At 38.5% G+C, this 19731-nt stretch overlaps 1 protein-coding gene across 1 annotated transcript; it reads left to right on the top strand.

The window, feature by feature from the left end:
- Positions 1-16396: 16396 nt before the first annotated feature.
- LOC140813113 (putative glucan endo-1,3-beta-glucosidase GVI) lies at positions 16397-17496 on the top strand. Its single transcript, XM_073171546.1, has one exon. It carries the CDS (start codon positions 16781-16783, stop codon positions 17393-17395), a length of 615 nt encoding a protein of 204 aa, XP_073027647.1. The 5' UTR covers positions 16397-16780; the 3' UTR covers positions 17396-17496.
- Positions 17497-19731: the final 2235 nt, after the last annotated feature.

The following is a 19731-nucleotide window of genomic DNA, read 5'->3' as shown; positions in this document are numbered from 1 at the left end:
TCGATTCTATGATGTCAAATATGTCGAGAACACTATATATGAATCATATCTAATTCTGGACATAGCATAATTTCAAATCTTAACAAAACGTAACAAAATTTACGTCCTGTTGTAGCTGTCGTTGCTAGGAATACGGTGCCGTACTCGGATTCAAGTTTGGACGGACGGATTGATCGTAAATCGGATTCTGAAATCAAAAGCAATTCTTCCTCAGAGCCTTCGTTTTTCCTTTCTTCTGAGGAAAGATTTGCATGTATATATATATATATATATATATATATATATATATATATATATATATATATATATATATATATATATATATATATGTTAGGATCGGTTAGGGGGATCACCGTTGAGCTACAATAGCTCGGTTCTTGAAATATTGAACACCGATGAATTAAATCGAGTTTGGTTAAAAACCAAGCGGAATATTCTCGAAATAATCCTTCGTAGAAACCGAATAAATATTTTGTAAACCATTTAAAATATATGCACGTCGAATGAGTTAAAATATTCAGTTGAAGCATTTTATCAAACATTTGGTATGTAATATTTTGGTATTTGAAGAACACATAAAATGCTTCAACAATGCCTCCTTTAAAAACTACGAAAATGATAAGTAAATGCAATAAATAAATAGACACGAATTTGTTTAGGATGTTCGGAGATTTCAAACACTCCTACGTCACCCCTTCTTCCCCTTGGGAAGGATTCACTAGAAGACTTTGATTTATACAACACCTTGTACAAACCCATTCAGCTAGGACTTACCCACTGCCTAAACTGAACTCCTAGCACTCACGATTGTAGGCAACACCTCACAATCAGCATATTGTTTAATGTCTCATATGCAAAGACTACATACACAAGTTTTACGTCTTTGTGCAAGACTCACTCAACTAATCTTTGAACTTCAACTCTCTTGTATATGTGTGAGTGATTGTGTGTGAGGAATTTATCATTTACAGTGTATATGTCAAGTGTATCCTCACACAAGGGCTTGTGCTCTCAACTAGCTGATTTCTTCATGCTAACTACCCATACTTTGAATCCTCTTCCAAAGCTCTTGTTTGATCTTCAAGATGTTGTATTTATAGGCTCCAACACTGATATATACGTTAGACACAAGAATATGACCGTTGAAAAGTTTCTGTACTGTTTCTGAGATTGCAACGGTGAAATTCAGCTTGCTGGGCATTTTCCCGACTGGTCAACTCTGGTCAACTGGTCAACTCTGGTCAACTCAACTGGTCATTCAGTCGGACTGGTTCAGTTGGTCTGGTTCAGTGCAACTGGTTCAGTTGGACTGGTTCAACTGGTCTTCAGCTGGTTCAGTTTCAGCTGGTGTGCTGAAATCAGCCTAGCTGATTTCAGTTTGTGCAGAACCAGTAGCTTCATTGTCATTTATCACCATCATAAGCTTCGATTCAGACTTTGACTTATAAGAATGATTTGTAGATCTTTGTCTTAGCTTTCCAACGCTTACTGAATCGCTTCGTTTCTATCACCGAGCTGAGAGATATGACCAAAATACGGCAGCTGCTCAAACACAACTGATTGCTGCTTTCGTGTGATCAGTTCGGTAATTGAGCGATCAGTTAGACCATGATAACATCCGATTTTGTCCAACTGACGTGAAATACGATTTGTTCCAAATTGGGTTTTCTAATCAGTTCAATTGGCGGGTTGTCATTTGAATCATCCAATTGGGAGATACATCGAAACACTGAAGCTCGCCAGAAATTCAGTTTGTGCATAATTCAGTTTCAGCTTGCTTCTTGTGTTTGCAACTTCACACTTGAGTAAATATGTTAGAAACACAATAACAAGTTTTGTTAACATCAAAATCAAGATTGCGAACTTGAAAAGTTCCAACAATATATATATATATATATATATATATATATATATATATATATATATATATATATATATATATATATATATATATATATATACCAACGTTGCATAATACACCACATGTCGATTTCTCCTTTTGCATGACTCACGCATATGCGCGGCATTACTGGCGCATAGGCGCGAGACCTACTGGTCTCGCCTTGGCAGCTCGCGCATATGCGCGCACCTCTTCCGCGCATATGCGCGAGGAATTCTTCACAACTCTCGGGTACCCTCGCGCATATGCGTCGATAAACGCCGCGCATATGCGCGAGGGGTTCTGCCTATTCCGCGCGTATGCGCCGCATCAAGTCGCGCATATGCGCGAGGCTCATTTCCTCGCACATACATCTTTTCATGTTGAATTTAAACCGTGTCCCGATTAGCCCTTTCATAATTGTCTCGATTAAAAATCAATAATCGTAATTTAACACGATATAAAATCTTGGGCATTACACGTAAGAACATTATAGAACTTAATTTTTATCAGAGTAGCGCAGCGGAAGCGTGGATTTTTGGGTTATTAGAACTAAACCTAAATTTTTTGGTTATCAAGGATAAACGAATTTCGAGGACGAAATTCAATTTAAGGGGGGAAGATTGTAACGCCCCAAAAATTTGAAGGTCCACGCGAACCACATGCATACAAGTTATTAAATTCCTTGTGTATTTCAATTAATTGTTTTAATTGCATAAATTAATTAAGTTGTGCATGTTGGCATGTTTAAAATATACGTTTTAACATGGTTGCATTAAAATGTAATTTTAAAAGGTTATTTGAGTTGCGATCGAGGAACGGAGACCGATGGCTGAAAAAATGGAAAATATTTTTATTAAATAACTGTTTTTTTATTATTTAAATTAAGGGTGATTATTTTTCTTATTTTTGAAAATAAGGAGTTTTGAGGTGATTCTATACGTCGGGACGTAATTTTTATCGGTGTTGGATTTTCAACAAAAATACGAACGTTTTGGCAATCTGGCTAATAAATTCACGAACTTTATTAAATAAAATATTTTAATTAAGCACTAATGGGCTTTCGGCCTAATTAACTTCCCTAATGGGCCTAAACTTTTGGTAGTGTTTTTAATTATTATTTAAACTCAAAACTCACCCCATAACTCTCACAATTCACACGCCTCCCCTACCCAAAAAAGCATCACAAATCTTTTCCTTCAATTCACGGCACACACACCATCAAGATCAAGAGGAAGCTTCGAAAATTTCAAGGGTCTTCCAGCCATCGTCTTCATGCCACCATTCTTCGATTCATCAACGTATAATTGTGCGTTAAATACGCAAAGGCACGTCATATTCTTTCTTTCAAACATCTATCAAACCATAGTATTTATTTAATTGTGTTTGCATAAAAATCAAGTGGAATCATGTTATATTTTCGTATATGCTTCATGAGTGATTTTTAAGGCTTGGGTTTTGTAAGGCCCAAGATGTCATCATTGATTTTAATTTTCGGATGGCATTTTAGTAATTATTGGAGTAAAATGGCATTTTCGTAATTATGGGAGGCAATGGCATTTTCGTAATTATTGGAGGAAAATGGCATTTTCGTAATTATGGAGACAATGGCATTTTCGTAAATTTTGAGAAAATTGGCAAAATTTGGGAGATTGCCACGTACGAAGGTTGCATGTGATATATATATAAAATTCAGATTTCTTTCCTCCACCTTCCCGAGACAGAAACCGAAATTCCCCTTAACAATTCTCAAGTTCTTCATTCACTAGAATTGTGGTTGTGCAAAATCCGTCCGTCTGATTTTGAATCCGACTTCGGTACCGAGTTCCTAGCGACGTAGGCTACAACTGGACGTAAGTTTTGCTACGTTTTGACATGTCTTGAAATTATGATATTGTCAGAATTGAATGGAACTCATATATGATGTGCTTGACATGTTAGACATCGTAGAATCGAAGTCAGATTAAGAAATAGACTGATTACGGAATTGTTATGATTTTCTGATAATAATCAGTTGATACCGGACAGATTTGGAGTATGGATTGAGTAGGGATTGTACTGGATATAGGTTATAGATTGTAACTATTATCTGGTGAATTGGTATAGACGGGGATATTGGAATGGTACCGTTATGCCGTTGATTTTGAATTAAATCAAGAATTATCAGATTGTTATTGATTCGAGTGGTATATTGACATAAGATTATTCATATTGTCATTACCAGACAGACTGTGAATTCAGGACTTCAACTAAGCGGGAAACCGAGACTGCAAGGAAAAGTATAAGTCAATGTGGTATTGGGAGATGGACTTGAGTCGGCTTGGACTTGGGTTTCCCTAAATCACATACTTTATTTATTGCATTGATATTTGCATTTATTTGATTAATATACTTGTTCTCTTGATATTTAGACAACAGGTATTAGTCGAACTGTCTTGTGACACACCGTGCCGGATAGTGGTGGTATCGTCACGGCACATTGCACGATGTCACAAGATAGGATGCTAGCGATAGAGCTACAGTCCATGACGGATAGGTCAGGACACTGGATGTATGGTTATATCGAGTAATGGAATTCATTACGGAATTCGATATAGGAACACCATATTTGGTTATATCGAGTAAAGGGGTTGGAATTCTTCTATTACGGAATTCGATATAGGAATACCGGGGCACTGGTTATATCGAGTAATAAATATTATGGTTCCCTCCTTTACGGAATTCGATATAGGAATACCACATCTGGAAACCGGGATCCCTAGACTAGGATTGAGTCTAGTCTTAAACGATGTAGCTACGAGTATTGTAGATTTTTGTTTATGTTTCGGAGTATGATACATATTCATGTTACCTGATTACATGCTTTATATTGTTTATATGATTGCATGTTTCATTGATTTATACTGGGGATTATATTCTCACCGGTATATCCGGCTGTTGTCTTGTCTGTATGTGTACTTGACAACAGGTGGGACAGGTTCAGGGTCGAGGAGATGAAGAGCTAGATCGTGATTAGAGTGGTGGCACCGGACTTGGACTAGAAGTAGGGTTAAACACTTGACTTTAGTTTAAACCCTAGTTTGAATAAATGTTTGTGATACAGGATTTGTATTTTATATATATACTGATATGTATATATGGTTTGATTTCACTACGTTCCGCATTTTAAAAAAAAAAATTTAGACCCTGTTTTAATTGATTATTAGTCCCAATTATGATTAAGAACTTGATTAGCGTCCGGGTCCCCACAACAGGTGGTATCAGAGCGATAGATCCTTGAGATTGAGATAGGAGCTAGTGAGCGGGGTAGAATGAGATTTTCTTTCCTTGCTTTTGATTGCTAGCATGTTTACTGCTTTAATACATGTTACCTGACTTATCTGCTATTGATATGGTATTATGTATTATTGGAATGGATCAGCTGTAAGATGATCCAGGGAGACTTGAAACAGGAATATTGTTGGAACTGCTAACCTTTTTGGTTATCAGATATGCCTCCGAGGAGAATGCCAGAACAGGGGAGTACCTCGAATCCTCCCATGGATGTGACACCTACAGCAATGGAGAAATTGCTGAAACGGTTTCAGTCATTTCACCCACCGACTTTGAAAGGAACGGAGAACTCCGTGGATTGTGAAAGTTGGTTGGACGACATTGAATCACTGTTTGACTCTTTGGAGTATACTGAGGAAAAGAGGGCGAAACTGATAATACACCAGTTGCATGACGTTGCTAAACACTGGTGGATCACGACAAAAAGGGCATTGGAACAGCGAGGTATGGCCGTTACCTGGAATGTATTTAAGACTGAATTCTATCTGCGGTTCTTTCCAGTTTCTTATAGGAAGGACAAGGGAGCCGAGTTTGCAAACCTGAAACAAGGCCAGTTGAACATTGAAGATTATGTGGCTAAGTTTTCGACATTGCTTCGATTTGCTCCCCACGTAGCTGAACATGATGAGGCCGTAGCAGACCAATTCATAAATGGCCTAAATCCTGAGATTTTTACGCTGGTGAATACTGGGAGGCCCAACAATTTCACCGATGCCCTGAATAGAGCCAAGGGAGCCGAGGCAGGCCTGATGAGGCAGAAAGAGGCTTCGTTTGTGCCTTCAGCCCCGAGCTCGCAGATGCCTCCACCATTTCCTCGACTTGAGAGCGGCAGTGGAAGTGGGAAGAAAGACTTCTTGAAAGCTAAAGGGAAGAAATTCAAGAAAGCTGGAACTAGCTCGTCCAGTTCGAGTGGCTCTAGACAGACTGGTCAGGGCCAGAGCTATACAGGACCTTACTGTGGTACTTGTGGAGGGAGGCATTCCACAGATCAGTGCCGAGGAGTGACTGGCAGCTGTCGTAATTGTGGACAGCAAGGACACTTTGCTCGAGTGTGTCCCCAGAGGGGTGCCCAGGGATCGCAGGCAGCTGAGTCATCTGGATCAGCGACTCAGACCGGTAGGCGACCATCTGCCGTGCATACTTTTCAGCCAGTACCGTTTACTCTGTCACAGCAGAGGCCAGGAGGGGGCCAGACCGCGAGCCAGCCTCCTAGACAGCAGGCCCGATTGTTTGCTTTGACTGAGGAGCAAGCTCAGGATGCACCTGATGATGTAGTTGCAGGTAACTGTTTTATTTCTGGTTATCCTGCTTACGTATTGATTGATACTGGTGCATCACATACTTTTATGTCTGAGCGATTTGCTTTAATGCATTCATTGCCTGTTGAGTCCTTAGCTACTGTAGTATCTGTCACGTCTCCGTTAGGAACAGGTTTGATATCGGTGAAATCTGTGAAATCGTGTATACTGCAGTACGATGGGCATACGATTGATTTAGACTGTATTGTTCTTGGTTTATCTGATTTTGATTGCATTGTCGGCATCGACATGTTGACCAAGTACCGAGCTACAGTCGATTGTTTCCACAAGATAGTTCGATTCAGACCTGAGATGGCTAAGGAGTGGAAATTTTATGGTAAGGGTTCTCGAGCCAGAATTCCTTTGATATCTGCCATAAATATGACTCGATTATTGCAGAAGGGAGCGGATGGATTCCTGGTATATTCAGTTGACTTACTGAAAACGAGCCCAGCATTGGCGGATTTGCCAGTGGTGTGTGAGTTTGCTGATGTCTTTCCAGATGAGATTCCTGGATTGCCTCCGATTCGAGAGATAGACTTCAGCATAGAATTAATGCCAGGAACAGTTCCGATTTCAAGAGCTCCTTACAGGATGGCACCGATCGAGTTGAAGGAGTTGAAGGAACAGTTGGAGGATTTACTGGCCAAGGGATATATCAGACCGAGTGTATCTCCTTGGGGTGCTCCAGTACTGTTCGTGAGAAAGAAAGACGGGTCGATGAGACTCTGTATCGACTATAGGCAACTGAATAAGGCAACGGTAAAGAATAAATACCCATTGCCTCGTATTGATGATTTGTTTGATCAGTTGCAAGGTTCATCTGTGTATTCCAAGATCGACTTGAGATCTGGATACCATCAACTGAGAGTCAGGGACTCTGATATCTCAAAGACAGCATTCAGAACGAGGTATGGACATTATGAGTTTATTGTCATGCCTTTTGGTTTGACGAATGCACCAGCGGTATTTATGGGATTGATGAACCGCGTCTTTCAGAAATACTTGGATGATTTTGTGATCATATTCATTGATGATATATTGATTTATTCAAAGAATATGATTGAGCATGCTAATCATCTGAGGACTGTATTGAGAATTCTGAGAACTGAGAAGCTGTATGCTAAATTGTCAAAATGCGAGTTTTGGCTGAAACAGGTTGTGTTTTTGGGTCACATTATATCGGGAGACGGTATATCAGTTGATCCTAGTAAGGTTGAGGCAGTGATTTCTTGGCCGAGACCTACATCTGTGCCGGAAATTCGCAGTTTTATGGGTTTGGCAGGGTATTACCGACGTTTTATCCAAGATTTTTCGAGTATTGCCAAGCCTATTACACAGTTAACTCAGAAGAATGCCCCGTTTAATTGGTCTGAGGAATGTGAGACCAGTTTTCTTGAGTTAAAGAAAAGATTAACCAGTGCGCCTGTGTTGACGATTCCTTCAGGTACTGGTGATTTTGTCGTTTATTGTGATGCATCTCACCGAGGATTGGGTTGTGTTTTAATGCAGCGAGGGCATGTGATTGCCTATGCCTCTAGACAATTGAAACCACATGAGACTCGTTACCCAATTCATGATCTTGAATTGGCAGCCATAGTCTTTGCATTGAAGATATGGCGACATTACCTGTACGGTGAGAAATTCGAAATATATTCTGATCATAAAAGCTTGAAATATCTGTTTTCACAATCTGAATTGAATATGAGACAGCGAAGATGGCTGGATTTATTGAAAGACTTCGATTGTGAAATCAAGTATTATCCAGGGAAGTCCAATGCAGCAGCAGATGCACTGAGTCGAAAGGTATGTGCACTATCCTTATCGACGATGGGTGTATCGAATTTGATTGAAGATTGCTGTCTGTCTGGATTAGTATTTGAGACAGATCGTCAGCCGCTGAGATTGTGTGCTGTTCGAGCTGAACCAGAGCTGCTTCTGAAAATTAAAGAAGCTCAGAAAGTTGATCAGAATGTACAGAAGTCGATTGCGATAGTTAGAACTGGACATCAATCGGAATATCAGATTCGTGACAATGTCTTGTATGTGAATAATCGTATTGTTGTGCCAAATGTTTCAGAATTGAGACAGCGAATATTGACAGAAGCGCACAACAGTCGTTTTAGCATTCATCCTGGTGGTAGGAAAATGTACAATGATTTAAAGACACAGTATTGGTGGAAACAAATGAAATCTGATGTGACTGAATTTGTAGCCAAGTGTCTGAATTGCCAACAGGTGAAGGCTGAAAGAAAGAAACCAGGAGGATTGTTACAGAGTTTGTCCATTCCTGAATGGAAATGGGATCACATTTCCATGGATTTTGTAACACAGTTGCCGAGATCCTCCCGGGGTTACGATGCAGTTTGGGTTGTGATTGATCGATTGACCAAATCTGCATGTTTTATTCCATACAAGATGACGTACCGATATGATCAGATGGCTGATATCTATGTCCGAGAAGTGATTAGATTGCATGGAGTGCCGAAGTCGATTGTTTCAGACCGTGATCCTCGGTTCACTTCGCACTTCTGGCAGAGTTTGCAGCAAGCTCTTGGTACGAAGTTACATTTGAGCACCGCATATCATCCACAGACCGATGGACAGTCAGAGCGAACTATCCAGACCCTGGAAGATATGCTGAGAGCGGTAGTGCTGGATTTTAGCACTAATTGGCAAGATGCATTGCCTCTTTGCGAGTTTTCGTACAACAATAGCTATCAGACTAGTATTGAGATGGCTCCATTCGAAGCGTTGTACGGAAAGAAATGCAGATCCCCACTTTACTGGGATGATATCTCTGAAGTTCCTGAGACTGGACCGGATATGATCAGAGATATGACTGAGAAAGTAAAGCTGATTCAGAGGAAAATGAAGGCAGCTCAGGACAGACAAGCCAAATATGCCAATCTCAGACGACGACCGTTGGTATTTGAAGTAGAAGACCGAGTATTCCTGAAGATTTCTCCTTTCAGAGGTGTTGTCAGATTCGGCAAGAAAGGGAAATTGTCTCCACGATACGTAGGTCCTTATGAAATTCTCGAGAAGGTAGGAGATCGTGCCTATCGACTAGCATTACCGCCTTCATTATCTGGGATACATGATGTTTTTCATGTATCAATGCTGCGGAAATATCTCCCTGATGATTCCCATGTTATTCAACCAGACGAGACTGAGCTGGATGAGACATTGAGTTATGTCGAGAAACCGATTCGGATTATCGATCGTAAAGAAAAACAGCTCAGAACAAAGATGATTCCTCTTGTGAAAGTTCAATGGACTCGTCATGGTATTGAAGAAGCCACTTGGGAGACTGAATCAGACATGAGACAGGAATTCCCAGAGTTATTCCACTGATGTGAATTTACTATTTCAGTTCTGATATGATTGCATAGGATATGATTGCTTGAGATTTCGAGGACGAAATCGTGTCTCAGAGGGGGAGAATTGTAAGGCCCAAGATGTCATCATTGATTTTAATTTTCGGATGGCATTTTAGTAATTATTGGAGTAAAATGGCATTTTCGTAATTATGGGAGGCAATGGCATTTTCGTAATTATTGGAGGAAAATGGCATTTTCGTAATTATGGAGACAATGGCATTTTCGTAAATTTTGAGAAAATTGGCAAAATTTGGGAGATTGCCACGTACGAAGGTTGCATGTGATATATATATAAAATTCAGATTTCTTTCCTCCACCTTCCCGAGACAGAAACCGAAATTCCCCTTAACAATTCTCAAGTTCTTCATTCACTAGAATTGTGGTTGTGCAAAATCCGTCCGTCTGATTTTGAATCCGACTTCGGTACCGAGTTCCTAGCGACGTAGGCTACAACTGGACGTAAGTTTTGCTACGTTTTGACATGTCTTGAAATTATGATATTGTCAGAATTGAATGGAACTCATATATGATGTGCTTGACATGTTAGACATCGTAGAATCGAAGTCAGATTAAGAAATAGACTGATTACGGAATTGTTATGATTTTCTGATAATAATCAGTTGATACCGGACAGATTTGGAGTATGGATTGAGTAGGGATTGTACTGGATATAGGTTATAGATTGTAACTATTATCTGGTGAATTGGTATAGACGGGGATATTGGAATGGTACCGTTATGCCGTTGATTTTGAATTAAATCAAGAATTATCAGATTGTTATTGATTCGAGTGGTATATTGACATAAGATTATTCATATTGTCATTACCAGACAGACTGTGAATTCAGGACTTCAACTAAGCGGGAAACCGAGACTGCAAGGAAAGGTATAAGTCAATGTGGTATTGGGAGATGGACTTGAGTCGGCTTGGACTTGGGTTTCCCTAAATCACATACTTTATTTATTGCATTGATATTTGCATTTATTTGATTAATATACTTGTTCTCTTGATATTTAGACAACAGGTATTAGTCGAACTGTCTTGTGACACACCGTGCCGGATAGTGGTGGTATCGTCACGGCACATTGCACGATGTCACAAGATAGGATGCTAGCGATAGAGCTACAGTCCATGACGGATAGGTCAGGACACTGGATGTATGGTTATATCGAGTAATGGAATTCATTACGGAATTCGATATAGGAACACCATATTTGGTTATATCGAGTAAAGGGGTTGGAATTCTTCTATTACGGAATTCGATATAGGAATACCGGGGCACTGGTTATATCGAGTAATAAATATTATGGTTCCCTCCTTTACGGAATTCGATATAGGAATACCACATCTGGAAACCGGGATCCCTAGACTAGGATTGAGTCTAGTCTTAAACGATGTAGCTACGAGTATTGTAGATTTTTGTTTATGTTTCGGAGTATGATACATATTCATGTTACCTGATTACATGCTTTATATTGTTTATATGATTGCATGTTTCATTGATTTATACTGGGGATTATATTCTCACCGGTATATCCGGCTGTTGTCTTGTCTGTATGTGTACTTGACAACAGGTGGGACAGGTTCAGGGTCGAGGAGATGAAGAGCTAGATCGTGATTAGAGTGGTGGCACCGGACTTGGACTAAACACTTGACTTTAGTTTAAACCCTAGTTTGAATAAATGTTTGTGATACAGGATTTGTATTTTATATATATACTGATATGTATATATGGTTTGATTTCACTACGTTCCGCATTTTAAAAAAAAAAATTTAGACCCTGTTTTAATTGATTATTAGTCCCAATTATGATTAAGAACTTGATTAGCGTCCGGGTCCCCACAGGTTTTCATCCAAAAAACATTTTTTATATGTACCTAAAGGGGCTGCCATGAATTAGGATAATATGGGGCATGTTGTACACGAGTTTAAGGGCCTAGAACACGCACAAACAGGCTGCACACGCACAAGAATATAAGCTGGAACCAAACATCACGCTTTGAGTGTCTAGGCTCGGGTTCAAGGGAAACTTGATGCATGGATTGACTTGGGCCACGGATGGGGCTTGGCTCGGATCAAGGAAGGGAGTCCTAGCCATGCTAGGACTCGAGGGTCATGGCTGAGGAGGAGTCCTAGCAAGCAAGGACTCCACCCAAGAAGCTTCAAGAGGTAGCGCAGGTTTGCAGCTTGTGCAGGGCGAAAGGGGCTCGGCTAGGTGGAGTCATTAGGATCCTATGATGCTGCATGATGGGTTGGTTCAAGGGCTGGGTTGTTGGTTAAGTGGTTAAGCAAGAAAACAAGAGTCCTAGTCTATGTGGGTTCTCGGCCATGGCTTGTATCTGATGTATGGCTTCGGTTTTCAACTTGGGGTCAAGTCCTATGGGTTTGAAGGGTCCACGAGGGTTCCTGGAAAGGCTGGCAGGGTTTGGCTCAGCATGTTTTGGGCTTGGCTCGAGAAAAAGGAACATGGCTCAAGGGTAGTCTAGATGGGTTTTCTCGGCTGTTTCTGCAGCATATGTTGTGGTTTGGTTTTGGAGCTTGGGTTGAATCCTAAGGGTTCTAAGGGTCCATTAGCGTCCAGTAGGGTCCATAGTGGGTTTGGTTCGATGTTAGCTCTGGCCAGCTCGAAGGTGGCTCGATAAAAAAATGGAGATCGCTCGAGGTTAACATGTAGGGTCAAGTTAGGGTTTTCAATGAATAAATAATTCGGAACATGCATCACGGGTGTCGAGTCATGGTTCACGAGAAGCAAATAATTATATGTTGATATGAATATGGATACACATATGAATATGTTTATAATGAATATGAATATGTTTATGTCGATATGAAAATTTTTATAAAAATGTCTATGATCAAATGTTTATGGAAATTCTTATGAAAATGTTTATGTTTAAAAGTTGATGTATCATTATGAAAATGTTTATGTTTAAAGTTTATGCATCTTGATGAAAATGATATTTCAAGTTAAAGTATTTTCAATGTTTTATGTGATCTGTATATGTATTACTTGTTATCAAGATTATGGTGTGTTGAGTCTTTTGACTCACTAGGTGTGATTGATACAGATGATTATGATAATAAAGATAATGGAGGTTTTGATGGTTGATCTGATTGGACTGAAGGTGCACATAACCTGAGGACTTAAGCTAGTTTTCCGCACTAGTTTAGGATTTATGATTTTAAGTTATGTTAATGATATTTTATGACTTTTATCATGATTATGAGTGGTTTTTGAGAGATTGATAGAATGAGCTATACCTTTTAAATATTGTTTTTAGGTTTGGTAAAACATTTAACGATTATATGATTCAAACTATTTTCTTTTGATTTTCAAATGAATGTTGGTTTTTTTATTTTAAAAAATGGTGTCAAGGTATTTTAAAGTATATTTCGAATGATGAAGATTAAGGGGAAAAAAAATTCTAGAATGTTTTAAGCAAAACAAGTAGTGGACTTTTCAGCATTTTTCAGCAAACGAAGTAGTGAAAACTTTAAAGCCAAATCCAAATCCTCGGGTATAATCTTCGGTCTTTTGACAAACGTTTCAAATATAAATGAGTGTGTAGCTCCTGAATCTAGCAATGCATAGTAAGCTACACCTGAAATAAATATCCTTTATGTGACAAATATACTATCAAATCCAATCGAGTCCAAAACTTGAAGAATTTCTATCATTAGTCACCCAAAATAAGTTTCGAAAATTGCATTCATCCCCTTAAAGTTTCGAAATCCTCCATTTGGGCCCAAAAGATTTCGAAAATTGCATCTTGCCCCAAATAAATTTCGAATTTTATCAAATCAGGCACTAAACCCTTGAAATTAACTGTTTGACCCTAAAATTCAAGAATTCGCAAAACAGTCCCTGTACTTTCCAAACTTTGAAATTAAATCCCTGAATTTTCGAAAATGCCAGATTTCAGCTTGGAACTTTCAGTCTTCTCAGTTTCAGTCCATGGACTTCTTAAAATTATGGTTTAGCCTTGAATTTTTCGGCCTTGTGCATTTAGATCCTTAAACTCTCGATTTTTTTCACTTTGGCCCTTAACCAACGTCACTAGCCCCTATTAAATTATTATTTTTAATTATTTAATACATGGTATATTTAAGGTGTGATATTCGAAAATGGTGTCTTTGAAGTGTTTTTAAATGTCGAGTCGTATTTTAAATCAGTAATCGATTTTGGAATAAAACGACGACTTTCTGAAGGCTCGGCTATTAGATATTTTTCCTACTTTATAATAGGCATAATGGACCTATTATACTAAGGTATTGGGCATAAGTTTCTACCCAATTATTTATATCAAAACTTGACTTCTAAACCCTAGTTTCTGCACTCAAAACTCATGCCTTACCAGCTAAAGACTGCTACGGTTTTCTCCAACAAAACTCACGCACACACCCTCACTTTCAAGGCAATTCACGTGGGATTTTTGAAGGAAAATCACAGCTAGGTCTCCCCGTCTCTCCGCCAACGTTCTTTGCATCTAAAAATTATTTTCGTTCGTGAATCATGCAAAGACACGCCTTATCCATTCTTTTCTCATAATTCATACCATATTATATGTGATTAGGTGTTCTTGTATGAAAAATCTCAAAGCATCGTGGTATTTTCGTTTTTAAGGGTCTATACATGAAAAACATGATTTTTCTTGCATGATTCATGATGTTTCTTGTTAAAGGGAATAGGCTGCCAGGTTAAGGATCTTAGGGTATCGATTCACAGCGGGTTTAAGGACTCTTAGATGCAAATTAAGGCCTGAAAAAGACAAGGCAAGGCTGAACGATTTTAGGGGTTCAAGGGAAACTAGGGCTAGATCGTTTGGGAATTAAAGGAGGAGGCTGTGCGGGTCCTATCCAAGAGAGGGGCTGTGCTCGTGAGGGTACTAGTCATGATCATAAACTCCAACAAAAACTTTTCTTGTGAATTTGTTTATCATGAGGGTCCAAGAAAGGGAAACTTCTCCTCATGAGGGTCCATGCATGGCTGGATGGTCCAGGAAAGGGAAAGTTTTCCAATGAATTTGTTTGTCAAACTCTAAAACTCATAAATTCCAACAAAAAGTCAAGTTATCGATTCCCTATTACATTAAAATATGTTTTTAATTAAGCAGATGACCGTCAATTTACATTATTTATTTTGTCTTTTATTCATAAAAAAAAATTGATTAGTATTATTGAGCGATGGATAGAAGTACCTTTTTTATAACAAAATCTATTAATAAAAAATTTAAAAAAAATCTATTAAAAAAATTGTTTGAATATGCTCATTTATAATAAATCTCAGATAATTAATTATTGCTGAACTATTATTTAATTCAATATTTTTCATAACTTATTTAAATATACTCTTACTATTATAATATATATTTATTTCATGCTAATCATATTACTAACTTTCAAACTTGAAATTTATAATAATCAAATAATTTTACTGTAAGATATATTTATTTAATGCTAATCATATTACTAACTTCTAAACTTGAAATTTATAATAATCAAATATTTTTAAATTATGATAATTATATGCATACAACATACCTCTTAGTTATCTAGCATACAATAAAATTCAAATGAACGTTTGCCAAATATATGGAGCAGTTATTTGAAAGGATCCATCAGCATAAAAGTATGAATGTTTACCATGCAAACAGTCAAAGCAAAAAATATTAGATGTACCAATTTTTCAAGTTCAAATTCAAAATAGCTAGAGAGCCAACCGTAACATTGAATAAAATGTGAGAGAAATTATTACAAGTACCAAGAAAGAAAAAAAAAAATCAGTGTTATAAACAAATACCAATCATTCGTTTTTTGGAAAAAAAATATCAATTTATAAAAATAATAAGTCAACTATCAAATCGCACAGATATATGTAAATGGATATGGTGATCCTCCACCTAGTGAATTTCAACCTCCTAGTCTGAAAACTAATGGATCAAGTGAATTCTTCACATTTTTGCGAATCACCGCTTCATTTTCGGAAATTCAACGATCCTTATAATTTGGTCAAAATATACAGGATAATTTTCACAGCATGCTGCGTAGGAAAAAATATAAGAGACCACATGCATGCATATCTTGTATATCCATATAGCACAAAATCATTCTATAAATTAAGTATGCATATCAAATATCTGCAAATGTATTTATACATTGTAAAGAATTACGGATGAATAACTATCAAATTATATTTAGGCATGACATCAAATTAAGATACGCATGCATTCTACCATAAATTGCTCGTCAATATAATAATTACCATTCTAAATTCTCTACAAAAATTCGAACTCAGTAACATCAAAAGTTCAAATTTATTCACTTCATCACAAGCTTAATTTTTATAGACTATTATTTATTATATAATGGAGTACTTCCATGCATTGGCCCTGGTCGTAACCATCTTTTTAACCATCAATCCAGGTATGCTTGAAAATAAATTTTTATTATCTTTTAAAAATAAATTAAATTTCTCATTGTTTAATATTCTATCACAAATCTTTTCTTGGTTGAGTTTCTAAATAATTTCTTGAATTAACTTCTTGTTTCTTGAAGTTGCACGAGGAATAGGCATCAACTACGGACTCTTAGGCGACAATCTTCCGTCTCCATTTGATGCCATTGCAGTCCTAAAATCAAGAGGAGTCCAAAAAATTCGTCTTTTTGAGCCGAACCCTGATGTGCTTGCCGCATTGCAAGGTTCAGGGATTGCCGCCATCGTTGGCACCCGAAACGAAGACCTACAAGCTCTTGCTGCCGACCCATCAGCATCGAGGTCGTGGGTGGACCGGAATGTGGTTCCCTATGCATCGGGTCTGAGTATTCTATGTATATCTGCAGGCAATGAAGTGATTCCAGGGGAATTAGCCCAATACGTACCCGGCGCAATGCAAAACCTGGCTGCCGCCCTGGAAGCAGCAAACTTAGGCGGCATTCAAGTCAGCACCACGGTTTCCATGGCAGTTTTACAACCCTCGTTTCCTCCATCACAGGGCGTTTTCTCCCCGGAAACCACACCTGTAATGACGCAAATCGTCTCCATTTTAGCCGCCAAAAACAGCCCTCTTCTTGTCAACGTATACCCGTATTTCCCACGTGCAGGCGAACCCGAACACGTCTCGTTGGATTACGCTCTCTTGCAGAGCACCGTTGCACCTGTTCCTGATGGCCCGCTGACGTACTATAACCTGTTTGATGCTATGGTGGATACAGTATATGCTGCATTAGAGAAAATTGGAGGAGAAAATATCGAGATTGTGGTGTCGGAAACTGGGTGGCCAACTGAGGGAGGTACTGATGCAAGTATAGGGAATGCGCAGATTTATGTGAATAATTTGATTGGGCTCGTATCATCTGGACAAGGGACACCTCGGAGGCCAAATAAAAACGTCGACACTTACATTTTTGCGTTTTTTAATGAAGATTTGAAGCCTGAAGGAACCGAGAGGCACTGGGGTTTGTATTATCCTGATCTAACTGAAGTTTACCACGCTAACTTGTGAGTCTTTGTGGGTATTGGTTGGTGCTATAATAGGTTATGTAGGGGTGATTGAAAATGGGTTTTTTGGTCGTAGACGGGGACTCGATTTATATACAAATTGAAAATAAAATTGATTTTAAATATTTAAATTCGTTTTCCTATTTATTGTTGTTACTTGTTTGTTAATTAGCATTTTACATCAGCATCCTAGCTCCCTTGCTCTAAAGATGTTCAGTTTCCGAGCTAATTAATCCAAATAGGTTTCGAGTTTGTAAATTGAGAGATATATAGACAGTGAGAGCTTGTACCTGAATATTGAAACGTTTATTACTTAAAATTCTACTGAAATATTTTTTTTAAATGTCGTGACCGAAAATACACACAATCATAAACTCAAGCATATACATACTTTTTTTAAAACCAAGCATGCAACTTGTTTCTAACATCAACATAACAATTCATGTTCAATAGTAACATGTACATTTAAAAAAAATGCATTAACAGTTGTCAGGGCACTGCCAGAATTGTTAACATGCTTAGCTGCAAAAATGACATGTTCCCAATCACACTTATCGAATGCCTTAAAAACATATTGATATTCATTTCTTAGACGTAAAATCGAGCTCAAACCTTAATTTCAATATATAGTTCGCTTAAACTTAGACCGGAGTCTCCGTTTTAGTCCGAACTTAACCAAATTTAAACCATATTTCAAAGGCTCCTGACCAAACCTATATGAACAAAATTAAACCGTCAAAAACCTTGAACACATTGATATAACAACACCAAAAACGAACCATGCTCATCAAAATAAAAAACTTTCAAGTGCAGGACTAGCGCCTAGGCGCCAGCTGAGTAGCGCTGTGGCGCTGGTAATCGCCTACGCGCCATGCATTATCGCTACGCTACAAGCACCGAAGCTCAAGTGCGGCGACGTTGAAAGGGCAGCGTTGCAGCGCTAATCTTGCGGGCAAAAACCCCAATTTTTCACCTCAAAGCCAAACCATCCTAGACCACAACCAAACCTTCCTGCACTGCCCTAGCCATGACTTCAACCCCATGCACTCGAATACACGTGAACCACACAAACTATCCAAAACCGAGCCACAACAACAGAAATCGATCGGCCTCAGACCAAGACTACAACGCCCCAGATTCGATGACTGTCCTCACTGTATCAAGACGGGTCTTTCCAGCGTGCTTATGTCCTCACTCACACGCATCCTGAGAAACTTCCCAGGAGGTCACCCATCCCAAAATTGCCCCAAGTCAAGCACGCTTAACTTTGGAGTTATTATGTGATGAGCTACCGAAAAGAAGATGCACCTTCGTGATATGAGTAGTACCAATCAAATCTTTTAAGCCCTATTCAACTGTACAGTCCATTACATTGAACAGTCTCGGAATCCCTCTCATTCCCGTGTGGGTCGGTTCATTCATGTTCGCTCCACCTAGAAGCCTGCCTGAAACGCCCTGATCTTTTTATTGCTTTAAAAGTACTAGAAATTTTTTTTTAAAATACTTCGGCCAACTCAATATACACCTGAAAATATTTTTATAAAATATTTTGCCCTTTTTAAATAAAACCTCAACCAACTAGCATTTAAAAATTCAAGTGAAATATTCGCAAAGCATAAACGTCTGTTGTTTGACCAAACCTAAAAAGCAATAATTTGAAAAGTATAGCCCATACTAAACCTCTCAAAAATCTCTCAAAAAGCATAAATAAATAGTCTTAAAAATCTCTAACATAAATCATGAGTCAAAAGTCGTAAATGCGGAAAAATGGAAGCGCTGGTCCTCGGGTTGTGTGCACCTTCAGTCCAGTCAAATCACCCATCAAGTCCTCCCTCAACACCACCTGCATCCATCACACCTAGTGAGTCTAAAGACTCAACACACCATAATCTTTATAACGAGTAATACGTAATACAGTCAACATATAACGGTGAAAAATACTTGTACTTAAAATATCGTTTTCATGAAAATGCATAAACATAAACATTTTCGTAAACATTTTCATGATGCATAAAACTTTAAACATAAACATTTTCATGACATGCATAAATAAACCTTAATCTTTTTCCTTTTTCTTTGTTGAATTCAGATCGTTAATTGTGACTTTCACATGACATGACATGGATCCATCTACATAAAACCACAGTACTGGGCGGCGGGGACATCAGCGACACTCTCACCGGTCAACTGAGCCTTGGCCTAACATGATCGAATAGGAATACGATCGTCGGGGTTCCCTCTGGGGCCTTTTCCCACAAATGGGCTCCCTCTGGGGCCTTCTCCCCTCACGACATTCCCATTCTTACCTCAAACCTCATAACCTCATATTCGCAACAATGG

Source organism: Primulina eburnea, chromosome 14 (genome assembly GCF_022965805.1).
Source record: "Primulina eburnea isolate SZY01 chromosome 14, ASM2296580v1, whole genome shotgun sequence".
Taxonomy (NCBI): Eukaryota; Viridiplantae; Streptophyta; class Magnoliopsida; order Lamiales; family Gesneriaceae; genus Primulina; species Primulina eburnea.
This window is presented reverse-complemented; position numbering and strand designations above follow the sequence as displayed.

Bases quoted from the DNA above. Each gene is read 5' to 3' on its own strand.
- LOC140813113 (XM_073171546.1), top strand. From the start codon at position 16,781: ATGCAAAACCTGGCTGCCGCCCTGGAAGCAGCAAACTTAGGCGGCATT.